This window comes from Oncorhynchus mykiss, chromosome 9 (assembly GCF_013265735.2).
Source record: "Oncorhynchus mykiss isolate Arlee chromosome 9, USDA_OmykA_1.1, whole genome shotgun sequence".
NCBI lineage: Eukaryota > Metazoa > Chordata > Actinopteri > Salmoniformes > Salmonidae > Oncorhynchus > Oncorhynchus mykiss.
Window position 1 is genome coordinate 58520087 of NC_048573.1, and position 15921 is coordinate 58536007.

The 15921-nt window shown below is 43.5% G+C and overlaps 2 protein-coding genes across 6 annotated transcripts in view; both read right to left on the bottom strand.

Annotated features, from left to right (window-relative positions):
• Positions 1-5362: 5362 nt before the first annotated feature.
• On the bottom strand, positions 5363-9721 carry LOC118966078 (lysine-specific demethylase 5C-like). 2 transcript variants are annotated; one of them, XM_036988501.1, is made up of 6 exons: positions 8949-9721; positions 7204-7351; positions 6882-6959; positions 6606-6728; positions 6262-6432; positions 5363-6064 (listed from the first exon to the last, which is right to left on the bottom strand). In XM_036988501.1, exons 1-6 carry the CDS (start codon positions 8951-8953, stop codon positions 5855-5857), a joined length of 735 nt encoding a protein of 244 aa, XP_036844396.1. In that variant the 5' UTR covers positions 8954-9721; the 3' UTR covers positions 5363-5854. The 2 variants fall into 2 exon arrangements, with proteins under 2 accessions (XP_036844396.1, XP_036844395.1); XM_036988500.1 differs by having other exon boundaries at positions 5366-6067; positions 8949-9712.
• A 959-nt stretch (positions 9722-10680) lies between these two features.
• The window catches only part of LOC110532489 (IQ motif and Sec7 domain ArfGEF 2), a 62219-nt gene continuing 56978 nt past the window's right edge, over positions 10681-15921 (bottom strand). For 3 of the 4 annotated variants that reach the window (XM_036988502.1, XM_036988506.1, XM_036988503.1), the window contains exon 14: positions 10681-15558. In XM_036988502.1, coding sequence (XP_036844397.1) covers positions 14440-15558 — 1119 coding nt within the window. In that variant the 3' untranslated portion in view covers positions 10681-14439. The remainder of the gene's footprint in view (positions 15559-15921) is intronic. The other variant, XM_036988507.1, reaches the window with a different exon arrangement.

Below are 15921 nucleotides of genomic sequence, written 5' to 3' on the forward strand. Positions count from 1 at the left end.
GTGCAAAATCACAAAACTGCATTACAAAGCGTGCTTGTTCAAAGACATATACTGTCCAAACACACGCCATGTGAGAAACTCTCAACAAGACCTGATGCTTGTAAGCGAGTCTCCTGATAATAGAGAGAACATAAACGGCAGGGTCACCAATTAAATGAGGGTCATTGTACATGACCAGGTCAAAGGTCAAAGCCCTTAAGAGGATATTTCGAAGGGGTCTGGAAAGAGTTGATTCAAAACACATAAGACCACATAGACATCATTTAAAATGGTCACCTATCTGTTAAGGTGAATTTAGAATCCAATGACCCCATTTTTAGACACTGCCACTGTAAGTTCAGAAGAAAGGGAGGGAGATAGAGAGGGTACACAACTATATTATAACAAAAATAATCATAAATATGAACTAATATTTTCAACAATCAATAATAATAACTGATAATAGAAGTTATCGATGGCAATCATCATAGAGAACAAAAAGAAATCATACTTTATAACACCCTCGTTACATATCAAAAGTATGAGGGAATTAATACATGTGTATATATCCTCTGTATAATCATTTATAATCAAACATCTAATCAATCAATTATTTATATATAATTAATCACTGGATCAAAACAGTTATGTTATTAGACAATATTCATCATACTCATAGCAAGTATATATGTAACATTTATTCAACAGCAAAAAAAAGCTTTAAAACATTCAAAAATATGATTTGTAGTATCATTAATCCACACACCCCATAGGGAATGCATGTAAATCTTATGAAATTAGATGACTTCTCTTAACATGTAGAAGACCATAGAGCCTAAGACTGCTATTGAATCGTGCAATAGTCATACAAGTTTAAGACAAAGCAACATTTCTCTGAGGTCTACATTCAAAAAGGATACCTTTCAGTGATGAAGACCTGCCATGGAAATTAGCAAAGACATTAAGCTGAATAAATTATTGCAAAGTCAAGGGACATTTTTTGCAACTATCCTCAATGGCTGTTTACAATGCACAAACAACCCTGCTGGAATGTATTTAGCGTTGAAGTCTTTTTCAGCTCCAGGTGGGTGGGGTTGGTCTTACTATTGGTCAGCATTATCCTAACCTCGACGACAGAGAACCAAATCTTGGTTGCTTCCTTCATTACGAGGGACTAGATTTGTCCAATTAATAACGTTGCACAATTACATCTTGGTACCTGTGTTTAAAACAGTTTCACGCTCATGTCTTGGCAGTGTCCAGAGTTTCCAATAATACTTCAGACAGAGAAACACTGGGTTATAGGCCCTCTACTGTACATTTACTACTAGCATCCGTTCTATGGCTATAGAAATGGTTAATTGTGTGTGTGTGATGCTTTTTCCTGCCTGCTGCCAACTTCAACAATCTACCTCATTGCTCCTACCTGGGACTCTCCCTTATGAGTTTGTGTGCTGAGAGCTTATAGAATACACCTGAGAAACTGCAACGGAAACTCTATACAACTGCAGTATACACTCAGTGGCCAGTTTATTAGGTACACCACCCGTTCACAAAAATGTATCGTTTCTACAGAGAGCGAGTCACGTGGCTGTGGTTTGCTCTATAAAGTAGGCAGACAGGCATCGAGGCATTTGGTTACTGTTCGATTGAACAGAATGGGCAAAACGAGTGATCTGAGTGACTTTGAGCGTGGTATGATCGGCACGTCGGATCCAGTATCTCAGAAACGGCCTCCCTCATGGGCTTTTCATGCACTACAGTGTCCAGGTTTTACAGAGAATGGTGCGAAAACATCCAGTTAGCTGCAGTCCTCTGGGCTAAACTTGTTGATGAGAGAGGTCGAAGGAGAATGGCAAGCTAACAGACAGACAAATAACGGCGCTGTACAACAGTGGTGTGTAGAACGGCATCTCGGAATGCACAACTCGTCAATCCTTGTCACGGATGGGCTACTGCAGCAGACAACCACACCAGGTTCCACTCCTATCAGCTAAAAACAAGAAGAAGCGGCTACAGTGGGCGATCACCAACACTGGACAATTGAGGAGTGGAAAAACAATGCCTGGTCTGACGAATCCCGATTCCTGTTGCGTCATGTTGATGGGAGAGTCTGGATTTAGCATAAGCAGCATGAGCCCATGGATCCATCCTGCCTGGTGTCAACGGTACAGGCTGGTGGTAGTGGTGTACTGTTGTGGAGAATGTTTTCCTGGCACACGTTAGGTCCCTTTAAACTAATTGAGCAACGACTGAACGCCACAGTGTATCTGAACATTGTTGTACTGCCGTCCAATCTGCAGCAACTGCGTGATGCCAAATGTTCCCTGTGGAACATTTCCGACACCTTGTAGAATCCATGCCCTGAAGAATTCAGGCTGTTCTGAAGGCAAAGTGGGGTCCGACCCGGTACTAGATGGGTGTACCTAATAAACTGACCACTGAGTGTACGTGTTATATACATGATTGTGCTAGCCTTTGCCTATACTATACACAAACATATTTGTGTGCATACATGTGGGCGTTTTTTGCTTTATGTGTGTTGATTCTGCCTGTGTGTCCTGTACTGTATGTGTAAAGGTATGTTTGTATGTTCAGGTATATGCATGCTATCCAGCTCCAACTCTCTCTTCTGGTCTCTCTGTCTACATGTGTGGGAAGCGGAGATGAAAGTAGCAGAGGCGAAATAAGTTGCGTTTCTTTTTGTCACTGGCACTGTTGTTACTGCTGCTGCTGTCCTGCTCACCTCTACAAGCCCTGGCTCTATCTCTGGCCCTAGCTCTGCCCACTTCCTCCATCGTGCCCTCTGACCTCTGCCCTCTGTGCCCCCACGTTCTGTTCCTCACACTACCGTGTACCTATAATGAAAATCACAGGCCTCTCATCTTTTTAAGTGGGAGAACTTGCACAATTGGTGGCTGACTAAATACTTTTTTGCCCCACTGTAACTGAGCACTCAGAACGCACAGCACACAGAGTTCAATAATTAGAGCAGCAAATGAAAACAAGTACAGGATGCATACAGGGCGCTACAATGTTCAATGGTAGGTGTGACAAAATTAACAACCAGTGGGGGGGGGGGGGGGGGGGGGGGGACGACAAACAGAGACAGGAGAAAGAGACGGGTATAGAGCAGACCTACCCCACTATTAAATTAGTCAAAACAGGAACATTTTACATCTGGCTAGAAATGAATGAGGAAATTAACTCAGAGAAAAAAAATGTCCTCATGTGTGCTAGCTACCCTTATAGAATCCCCATACTTTAACAATGACAGCTTCTCCAACCCAGGCTTAAGGACATGTACTAGCCTGTGGCAACCTAAATGACTAGAACTGGACAAGAACCTGACACCCTCAGCACACGGAGACAAACACCCACCTGGAGATGACAGCATTCCCTCCTCCATATGCCCCCCTAGACACAACTACGACAACATAAACGGGTCATAACTCCTGCAGCGTTGTCGAACACCATAGTAGTCCACTTGTCCATTGTCAATGGTAGGCTTCAAGGTGACTAGTATGGTAGGTACACCTATAGCTCATCTCTTGGCAGTAGTACTGTAGACTACTTTATCACTGACCTCAACCCAAACTCTCTTCGAGCGTTTAGTCAGTCCAGAGACACCCCTATCAGATTACAGCAAAATCACACTACTTGAACAGAGCTATGCTCAAATCATGAGGTATCAGAGCCAAAGGAACTGAATAATGCCTAAAACTATTAGGCAACAACAAATTCTAGACAATTTCCTGGACAAAAGGATTCACTGTAATAGTGAAGGAGTGGAAGAGCTGGGACACAGATTAAATTAATTTGTATTAATGACTAATTTGGCCTATTGACATTTAAAATAGATTATGTTATGAATATGACAATAACATACACTACATGACAAAAAGTATGTGGACACCTGCTTGTCGAACATCTCATTCCAAAATCATGGGCATTAATATGGAGTTGGTCCCCCCTTTGCTGCTATAACATCCTCCACTCTTCTGGGAAGGCTTTCCACTAGATGGAACATTGCAGCAGGGGCTTCCATTCAGCCAGAAGAGCATTAGAGAGGTCTGGCACTGATGTTGGGCGATTAGGCCTGGTTCGCAGTCGGTGTTCCAATTCATCCCAAAGTGTTCGATGGGGTTGAGATCAGGGTTCTATGCAGGCCAGTCAAGTTCTTCAACACCAATCTCAACAAATCGTTTCTGTATGGACCTTGCTTTGTGCACACAAGCATTGTCATGCTGAAACAGGAAAGAGACTCCCCCAAACTGCTACAAAGTTGGAAGCACAGAATCGTCTAGAATGTCATTGTACGCTGTATCGTTAAGATTTCCCTTCGCCTAGCCCGAACCTTGAAAAAACAGCCCCAGACCATTATTTCAGTTATTTGCAGTTTGGAACTCTGTTTTTACACGCTACGTGCTTCAGCACTCGATGGTTCTGTTCTGTGAGCTTGTGCTGCCTACCACGTCGAGGTTGAGCTGTTGTTGCTCCTAGGCATTTCCACTTCACAATAACAGCATTTACAGTTGACCGGGGCAGCGCTAGCAGGGCAGATATTTGACAAACTGACTTTTTGGAAAGATGCCACCATATGATGGTGCCACGTTGAAAGTCACTGAGCTTTTGAGTAAGGTCATTCAAATGCCAATGTTTGTTTATGGAAATTGCATGGCTGTGTGCTTGATTTTATACACTGGTCAGCAACGGGTGTGGCTGAAATAGCAGAATCCCCTGATTTGAAGGTGCATCTTCACACACACACAAAAAAAGTATCTGCAAAATGTAAAGTAAGGTGTTTATTGCCAAAATAAGAGACAGGTATAATTATACAAATGCAACAGTACATTTATTGGGCCTTATTCTATGGATTTCACATGATTGGGAATACAGATATGCATCCGTTGGTCACAGATACCTTCAAAAATGGGCAACAGGACCTTGTGATAAAACGCAATTGTGTTCGCTGTCCATAGCTTATGCCTGTCCATTCCATAACCCCACCAAGGGGCACTCTGTTCAAAACGCTCACCCACACAACGCCATACACAGGGTCTGCGGTTGTGAGACCAGTTGGATGTACTGCGAAATTCTCTAAAAACAAAGTTGGAGACTGCTTATGGTAGAGAACTGAACATTCAATTATCTGGAAAAGGCGCTGGTGGACATTCATGCAGTCAGAATGCCACTGCATAATCCCTCAAAACTTGAGACACCTGTGGCGTTGTGTGACAAAACTGCACATTTTAGAGTGGCCTTTTATTGTCCCCAGCACAAGGTGCTCCTGTGTGATGATCATGCTGTTTAATCAGCTTCTTGATATGCCACACCTGTCCGGTGGACAGATTATCTGCTCACTAACAGAGATGTAAATAAATGTGCACACAATTTGAGAGAAATAAGCCTTTTGTGCATATGGAAAATGTCTGGGATCTTTTATAAGAGCTCATTAAACATGGGACCAACACTTACATGTTGCATTTATATTTTTGTTTAGTGTACATGATTATATGGGCGTATGATACAAGTTTAACTCCATGACTACTATTCAAGTACTAACAAAATCCATCACTGATAGTCTACATAGATAATAACATCTACAAATGCAACATGATTTGTGTTAATGGCAGGTGTTGTTCTCCCCAAGGTATTACACTGACAGCTCTGTAATAACCAGAGTAGAGTACTATTTTTTTTACTTCCTGTTCTCAGAAGGCAGCACATCACCCAATGAATAAATTTGGCTATTTATAGATTATGGGTGTTGATTATTCAGTGGTGGAATGTGAGCGCTTACATGAATGATCAACACGATCATGGCAATGGGTAAAAAAAAAAAAACTTCTGTTAAGATCTGTGAAAAAGGTTTTTAAATAGCACACACAAAGGGTGACAGTGTTAAAAGGGAATATATTAAGTCATTGTGGACTGTGTGCCCATAACTCACGTCTGGCTGGAGGCGATTGGCTCGGCGTCCGTAGCTGCTCATCTTGGAAGGCTGGACAGACTGGCGTAGGGGGATGGAGTGGGGCTTGTATTCTCTATCCACCTCTTCCCCATCATATAGCTTTGGCTTAGTCTGCTACACAGACAAATCCTGGGGTTAAACCCTGTTCTACTTCATGACTATGGATGGACACCATTTATTAACAGCGCAACTATCTTAACAAATAATGAATGCAAGTCATGTAGGTCAATGCATGTCAAATTCTATTTGATAGATCGCTTGTGTAAGCGCAAAAGAGCAGGAGCAAAGTGGGTGAGTGTAGCGTTTACCGGCAGGCTGGCCCCAGCATGAAACACCTCAAAGGGGTAGACAATCCTCTCGTAGTGTGAGCGCAGGAGGGAGCCAATGTTCCTGCCAGTTGGGTAACCAAGCTTCTGGGCCACACGAGCCCAACGCCGCTCCTTACTGACTATATCAAACCCTCCCTCCTCTATCACAACCTACAGCACAAAATAATACAGTAAGTGTACAGTCAGCTCAGTTTTACTGGCTTAATAAGTACAGTTGGAGAGTGTTAGCAATAGTAAGATCTATCACAATTTTTGTTATACTGAAGTAAGACATGCAACAGGGGGTTTATTGAGAAATGACATCAGTCAGTCAGCTCCAGCACCTTGGACAGGCTGAAAAGGTCCAAGATACGCCTCTCGATGTTTGGGATCTTGAGGGAGGATCCCTGGATCTCCCAGAACTTGGCAATCCGGTCCAAGTAGTTCAGCTTGACTCGGGTCTCCGCCTGAGGAGAGGGGGGTCAGGAGTTAATATGATTAGATGGAGTGAATTTTTTTTTTAATCTTTGAGTCAACCAGAACAAGTGACTTCTAGAACAGTTATTCAATATCAAGACTCAACCATTCAGTGATACAACATAGGATGGAGAGAGACAAACCTCTAGCTCATTGAGTCTCTGTATACGGGGTGTGAAGCGGAAACTATCCACCTCCACAGCAAAGGGTGGCTGCCAGTCCTGTAGGGGAAAGGGAATTCTTTGATCAATGTATGTTTGATGTAAACACTTGTCATTCTGTCTCCTGCAATCTCAAGCCTTTGCTCAGCTTGTAAGAGAGAAAGAAGACATTACTTCTGTTGTGTGCTGGACACAAATAACAGTGAGACTACATCAGATTGGTTACGGTTGGCAGAAAACAACCGCATTCAACTCTACAGGTTTCAATGGGTTAAATGATAGATGCGTATCAGTAAACACTTACAGCAGGAGGACGAATCTTGCAGATTCCAGACTTCTCTGCAATTGGACGGATCTTGGCAATATAGCCCAGGGGATCCTGAAACTCCTCCCACGATGGCTCGAACACTGGGCACTCAGGAGGCGGCACAAAGTCTTCCCCCTCCATCGCCCTGGCAAAAGGTAAGGCCAAGAATCAGCATGTCAAGTCACCACACAGTGAAGCAACTTATTTTGCAACTGTCTTAAGTGCTAATCAGAGTCCAAAGCGTGTACGAGACCGCAAAGCAGTGTTCTAGAAAATTGGATGGTTGTTTTTCATACTTTTAGAATTCTCTGCGAGGTTCAAGCAATTTCTCCAGCTGTCACCACATTCAAATGAATAGAGGACGCGTTTGTTGGGAAGGTGTGCAGTTGGGCTATGCGTCTCCCACAGACGGTGGTCTCAGAGCCGTGTAGCTGTGTCACAATGTGCCGCCAGACTCCCTGCGTCTGTGGGCTTTGAATTACGCTTGATCACATCACCCAAATCTAAGATTGTTTATGTAATATTTGTAAACACATTAATATCTATCATAAAAATATATTTTTGTAACTTCCAATCCTATCAATAGGGGACAAAAAACATGTTGAGACAAATTCAAAATTAGGCTAAGGGTCAAACAATCACATGGTCTTTTTCCCTTGGGATTACCCGTTATTAAAAAGTTCATAAGTACAGCTCCATAAATCTATTTGTATACATTAACAGCGCTTCAGAGTTTGTTTTTCATCAGCTCAAACAAAGAGAAAGGGGCCCAAGGGAGACAACCAACATTTTTGAATGGCCATTGTTTCACAAATCTTACATGATCCTTCTACTTGTGGATAACATTTTTGAATAGAATCCTGTTCTGATATTTGGAATAAGTAAACAGAGCATCATATAATCTAGTTAAACTGCATTTAGACATGCAGTCCAATTATTTTTTACACTAATTGATCTTTTGACCAATCACAACAGATATTTTCACACAACTTTTTCAGAGCTGATCGGTCAAGACCAATTAGTGACAAAAATACCAGAATTGGGCTGCCTGTCTAAAACGCAGCCTATGACGTCAAAAACCCAAGCCTGTTGTTAACCCAAGATGGGGGAGGAGTTCTATGTAACTGGTCACCCCTCCCCCTACCTTACAGCCACAACAAATAAAGCACTTCTTACATGGTGTCATGGATATGTCTCATAAGATGCATCAAGAGGTCAAATTGGTGTTCGGTCATCAATAGAAAATAACACACTAACAAATAATGGTGATATGAAAAAGTCCTACTGTCTGGGATGTGTTTTGTTTACTACAATTGATTTCACAAGAACTGAGGTATGTTATCTGAGAAGGCCTCCTACATTTCCTGTCAATAGAAAATAATGATAAGGACATTTGAGGAAGCTTAGTACTCAAATGTAGGGACAGATTCTCAAATTGTAAAGTCCCTAATCTCAACATACAGACGTCACAGGAGTTAAGGCTAAATTACTAAAGCGGAAGGCCTGATTGCACCCATCCACTTAACAAGACCAAATATGGGAGCAATCCATCCAAGTTAGGTAACAAATTCATGTTGTCATTGTCAAACACCACACAATTTGGGCCATTTGGCACATATGGGTCCTTGGTGACAAGCTAGGAAAATCCCAAGGAGTTTGTGATTTTTAGCAGCTTAACTAGTTAGCTAATTTACTTGATAAGATGTATATCTAACGTTATTAGACTAACTATATAGACTTACATCATATTAGATAGCTGGTACTTGGACAGCAACTCTTCCTGACACGTTCAGCGTGGTCAAAGACGAAATAATGGATTCAGATGTCACCAATAATGGGCCGTTTAGGTGTCTTGAAAGCTCACGGGGTCTATTGTTCAGCACTGGGTCACGATTAGGGTGGCTGAAGCGAACGGTCGTTATGGCCTCCACTTTTCAGCCCCCTCCCAGGCAGCACCTCCGGTCTCAGATATCACTGGAAATTGGCGTGGAAGTTTAACTTGACATTTTGGTTACTTCTGTTTTGGACGTGTCCCAAGCCAGATGTGAATTGATTAATTTTATTAAAATATTCCGGACAATCCCGTAGACACTTCCTTCTCCAGAGACTATCCTCCTTACTTTGTTGTTGTTTAGCTAGCTGTCGTTGGTTAGCTAGCTAACGTTAGCAAGCTAGGTCCAGTTAGCTCACGTAAAGTTGACCGTTTTCAGCCTCGCTTCCCCCTTAGACCCACTTCTATTGATGTAGAAGTGTAAAGATTATCCACTTCAAAGACTCGTTTGCTTGTACAACGAGTGACTGTGAGAATTACGTCCCCATCAAATCAATTTGTGACCAATTTCGCTATCCCCCGTTCATCCTGTCCGTGTTAGACGCCATCTTAGTTTCATCATTGCCTAAGCACAACCTTAAATCTCTCAACTACTGACTACGACAGATTAGTTATTTGAGCGGAAGAGAGGGTAGGAATTAATCCCTCCACATTCGCTCGTTTATAGAAAGTAGTTCATAGACACATTTTCTCTTATCTTGACCTATTTCACGAATTATGATGCCCATTCACTGAATTGTATCACCAATATACGCATGGCTACATACAGTTAGTATATAGTTTAAAATGTGTGCCAATATTCAATGAATAAGAATGGCAGCAGACGGTACTGCACATTAATTCAGATGTGGAGGATGGCAGAGTTGCATGATGCATGCACGCAGGTACGTGACACGGAGTAATATACCTACTGGCACCTCTTGCTATCAAAATGCCGTTGACGGTGATGATGATCGATTACTTTTTTTAATCATTGGTGATCTGCTTAATGCTGGGAATTGTTTGCCTGATAAAATTAAGCATAAATGAAGGACATTTTTCCTTTCCTGTTTACTTTACAAATTTACACGACTGGATGAGTGAGCCATGCCTATTATAATCTAGTTTTAAACTGAAGTCATAAATCAGTACCTACTTAATTGTTTTTATTTAACTAGGCAAGTCGGTTAAGAACAAATTCTTATTTACAATGACGGCCTACCGGGAACAGTGGGTTAACTGCCTTGTTCATGAACAGAATGACAGATCTTTACCGTGTCAGCTCGGGGATTCAACCCTGCAACCTTTCGGTTACTGGCCAAACTCTCCAACCACTAGGCTACCTGTTTTCCCATAATAGGAATTAGGCTTGTGTTGGAGACTTTACAAAAAATGAAGTACAAAGAAAAAGCAATGTTGTCCAGTCCTAGGGACCGCATTCAGTATCACACCTACAGTCTCCTCAGTCTCAAGAATAATACCTGTTCCAAGAACATCACGTCCCAGGGACATCATGATCATGGGTGGCAGAAATTGCGTTTAGCCACTAGACGGTGCTGTTGATTACATTGTAAAACAGGGTTTAGAAAGCCCAATGATAGAGCTGTGTTCATCATCCATCACATTTGCTGTCAAGAAGACGTCAATAAAAGACAGAAGATCGCTTCACTGCAAGGACACTTTTTAATATGTCAGAAGCAATAAATATTCACATCTCAATTCTCTATTCTTTCAGTTTACACTTACTACATACACAAATTACATTCTTAGGATCATACTTGTTGTATGTTTAAAATAATATCAATTAGTGCTCTGACATACAAACATTTCAGTTCTTCAATTTATTATCTAACCTTCAGTCTAAAATAAAAATAATTCAATATTCAATCGGACCAAAGTCCCCATGCTCCTCTTTCTTTCTCAAACACGCAGGCATGCACGCTCACACGCGCACACGCACACACCTTAATAACAAAATGGAAATATTTATTTCCAAAGTTATTAAGTATTTGTAATATAATATGTACATTCATGTTTATACAGTACAATCCATTCAATAAGTGCAGATATATTCATGCAAGAGGGGTCACAAAGGTACAATACAGAGGAAATTAGACAGGAAATAGCCAACACAAAGCTTCAACATTAACCACCCCCACATACTCGTATTCTGGATTTTAAAGTTAATCTGTATCTTAGTTTTAACAAGTATTGTCTAACATTTCTAACTACATCTTACCATCCTAAAATGTAATTATTCCCTTTTGTCCCTTCCTTTGTCCCTTCTCAAACCCAGCATTGTTCTAACACAGTGCAATAGAAGGACAGAGAGAGGAGGTTAAAAAGGGGGTCGACAGAGATGATAGAGGAGAAGATGAGCAAACTTGTTTGATCTAATGACAAGCACATTCAGTAAGGTTGCTGGGGTGAAGGGTATTTGGGTGGTGGTGAGTTCTCTGAGGACTGGCAAGGGGGTATGTGAGGAGCGTTTTTAAAATAATGCCATTTCTGACTTTAAGACACCACGTGTGCAAAATCACAAAACTGCATTACAAAGCGTGCTTGTTCAAAGACATATACTGTCCAAACACACGCCATGTGAGAAACTCTCAACAAGACCTGATGCTTGTAAGCGAGTCTCCTGATAATAGAGAGAACATAAACGGCAGGGTCACCAATTAAATGAGGGTCATTGTACATGACCAGGTCAAAGGTCAAAGCCCTTAAGAGGATATTTCGAAGGGGTCTGGAAAGAGTTGATTCAAAACACATAAGACCACATAGACATCATTTAAAATGGTCACCTATCTGTTAAGGTGAATTTAGAATCCAATGACCCCATTTTTAGACACTGCCACTGTAAGTTCAGAAGAAAGGGAGGGAGATAGAGAGGGTACACAACTATATTATAACAAAAATAATCATAAATATGAACTAATATTTTCAACAATCAATAATAATAACTGATAATAGAAGTTATCGATGGCAATCATCATAGAGAACAAAAAGAAATCATACTTTATAACACCCTCGTTACATATCAAAAGTATGAGGGAATTAATACATGTGTATATATCCTCTGTATAATCATTTATAATCAAACATCTAATCAATCAATTATTTATATATAATTAATCACTGGATCAAAACAGTTATGTTATTAGACAATATTCATCATACTCATAGCAAGTATATATGTAACATTTATTCAACAGCAAAAAAAAGCTTTAAAACATTCAAAAATATGATTTGTAGTATCATTAATCCACACACCCCATAGGGAATGCATGTAAATCTTATGAAATTAGATGACTTCTCTTAACATGTAGAAGACCATAGAGCCTAAGACTGCTATTGAATCGTGCAATAGTCATACAAGTTTAAGACAAAGCAACATTTCTCTGAGGTCTACATTCAAAAAGGATACCTTTCAGTGATGAAGACCTGCCATGGAAATTAGCAAAGACATTAAGCTGAATAAATTATTGCAAAGTCAAGGGACATTTTTTGCAACTATCCTCAATGGCTGTTTACAATGCACAAACAACCCTGCTGGAATGTATTTAGCGTTGAAGTCTTTTTCAGCTCCAGGTGGGTGGGGTTGGTCTTACTATTGGTCAGCATTATCCTAACCTCGACGACAGAGAACCAAATCTTGGTTGCTTCCTTCATTACGAGGGACTAGATTTGTCCAATTAATAACGTTGCACAATTACATCTTGGTACCTGTGTTTAAAACAGTTTCACGCTCATGTCTTGGCAGTGTCCAGAGTTTCCAATAATACTTCAGACAGAGAAACACTGGGTTATAGGCCCTCTACTGTACATTTACTACTAGCATCCGTTCTATGGCTATAGAAATGGTTAATTGTGTGTGTGTGATGCTTTTTCCTGCCTGCTGCCAACTTCAACAATCTACCTCATTGCTCCTACCTGGGACTCTCCCTTATGAGTTTGTGTGCTGAGAGCTTATAGAATACACCTGAGAAACTGCAACGGAAACTCTATACAACTGCAGTATACACTCAGTGGCCAGTTTATTAGGTACACCACCCGTTCACAAAAATGTATCGTTTCTACAGAGAGCGAGTCACGTGGCTGTGGTTTGCTCTATAAAGTAGGCAGACAGGCATCGAGGCATTTGGTTACTGTTCGATTGAACAGAATGGGCAAAACGAGTGATCTGAGTGACTTTGAGCGTGGTATGATCGGCACGTCGGATCCAGTATCTCAGAAACGGCCTCCCTCATGGGCTTTTCATGCACTACAGTGTCCAGGTTTTACAGAGAATGGTGCGAAAACATCCAGTTAGCTGCAGTCCTCTGGGCTAAACTTGTTGATGAGAGAGGTCGAAGGAGAATGGCAAGCTAACAGACAGACAAATAACGGCGCTGTACAACAGTGGTGTGTAGAACGGCATCTCGGAATGCACAACTCGTCAATCCTTGTCACGGATGGGCTACTGCAGCAGACAACCACACCAGGTTCCACTCCTATCAGCTAAAAACAAGAAGAAGCGGCTACAGTGGGCGATCACCAACACTGGACAATTGAGGAGTGGAAAAACAATGCCTGGTCTGACGAATCCCGATTCCTGTTGCGTCATGTTGATGGGAGAGTCTGGATTTAGCATAAGCAGCATGAGCCCATGGATCCATCCTGCCTGGTGTCAACGGTACAGGCTGGTGGTAGTGGTGTACTGTTGTGGAGAATGTTTTCCTGGCACACGTTAGGTCCCTTTAAACTAATTGAGCAACGACTGAACGCCACAGTGTATCTGAACATTGTTGTACTGCCGTCCAATCTGCAGCAACTGCGTGATGCCAAATGTTCCCTGTGGAACATTTCCGACACCTTGTAGAATCCATGCCCTGAAGAATTCAGGCTGTTCTGAAGGCAAAGTGGGGTCCGACCCGGTACTAGATGGGTGTACCTAATAAACTGACCACTGAGTGTACGTGTTATATACATGATTGTGCTAGCCTTTGCCTATACTATACACAAACATATTTGTGTGCATACATGTGGGCGTTTTTTGCTTTATGTGTGTTGATTCTGCCTGTGTGTCCTGTACTGTATGTGTAAAGGTATGTTTGTATGTTCAGGTATATGCATGCTATCCAGCTCCAACTCTCTCTTCTGGTCTCTCTGTCTACATGTGTGGGAAGCGGAGATGAAAGTAGCAGAGGCGAAATAAGTTGCGTTTCTTTTTGTCACTGGCACTGTTGTTACTGCTGCTGCTGTCCTGCTCACCTCTACAAGCCCTGGCTCTATCTCTGGCCCTAGCTCTGCCCACTTCCTCCATCGTGCCCTCTGACCTCTGCCCTCTGTGCCCCCACGTTCTGTTCCTCACACTACCGTGCTGATCCGGTTGATAGGTTTGGATTTGGAGCTGACCCCTGTGCCAGTCGCCCCAGCCCCCGTCACCTGGGGCCCCTGCTGAGGCTGCCCGGGGTGCTGGGGGGGGTGAGGGCAGAGAGGCGTAAGAGGGGTAAGGGGGATAGAAGGGGGGGGTAAAGGGGAGTGGGGGGGGGGGGAGGGGGGATGGAAGAGAGAGGAGGGTACTGGGGCTGATACTGGGCGGCGGACGTAGCGTGATGGGCGTTGACGGAGGCGGGCGGCTGCTGGTGCTGATGTTGGTGGGGCAGCGTGCCAAAAATGAAGTGAGACTGATGTGGGTGGGCGGTGGGGTGTGGCGCGGCACTGAGTGGGTGCCCGGGGTGGGTGTGGGAGTGTGCGTGGGGGTGCGGGTGGGAGTGAGACAAAGTCAGAGGAGGTTTGCTTGGCACAGCGCCTCCCCTGATAGATTGTGGGGTCTGCGTGTGGTACAGTGCGAACTGGGGGTTCTGGGAATGTTGGGAGTGAGGAGAAAGGGGGGGAGGACAGCCCACCGCTATGTTGCCGTAGCGACCCTGCATGCCATGCTGGGAAAACTGGGAGAGATGGGCCAGCTGCTGGAGCTGGGCGTGAGGGGGGCCAAAAGGAGGGCGACAGGGGAGCGCCCCTCTCTGAAGAATATGAGGGGGCACGCCCCCGCCTGGCAAGGGAGGAGGGCCAGCTTGGACGTGGTAGCGATGGTGATGGTAGTAGGGGGGAGGGGGCTGCACGACGGCCGTGTGGCAGTACTGAGCATGCAGGGCCTGGATCTTGGAAGGGCCCCCCTCTGACTGGCACAGAGATGATGGGGAGTGAGGAGGGGGCCCTCCCGTAGTGGGTGGGGGGACAGGGGCGGGGTAGGGTGGCCCCGGTGGTATAAGGGGACTTGGCGGTTTGGCGCGTTTGCTGCCGAATAGAGAGCCCAGGAAGGAGCCCGTATTGCCCCCCCCAGGGCCGCTCCCCACTCCTGCTCTCTCTACACTGCCGGGAACCCCTCCAACTCCCATCCCAGCAGCGGTCTGTTGTTGCCCCGGCCCACCCCCCACCCCTGTTCCGGGGCTCAGGATGGGGCGATGCGGCCGGTAGTCTTCTGTAGGGTAGCAGCCTGGGATGACGCCCGGAACCGGGTAACACTGGTGGGGCCGGGGGCTGCTAATGATGGAACCCTGAGGAAGTGGAAGGACAGTTGAGGAGGAGCTCTGCAAACATACATACAGTATGACATCATATCACAAATCACTGGAACACTGCAATGACTATGTCAGTTTACAAACACCACAACACCTGCACATCAACAACAAACCATTGAAACAAACAATGCAAGAATGGAGAAGAACAAGAGTTGAGAACAAAAACATGCACGGGCAGTTGTGAGAGCCCAGAGGCAAAGAACATTAAAAGAAAACACACGCATACACACGTCAGTCACACACGTCACACAGAGAACATGCTAATGATGGGTCAGGGTCAAAAACGAGGGGAATGACTTCACATTTATGGCTCTATTAAAGGAATGTACTGGGATGGCT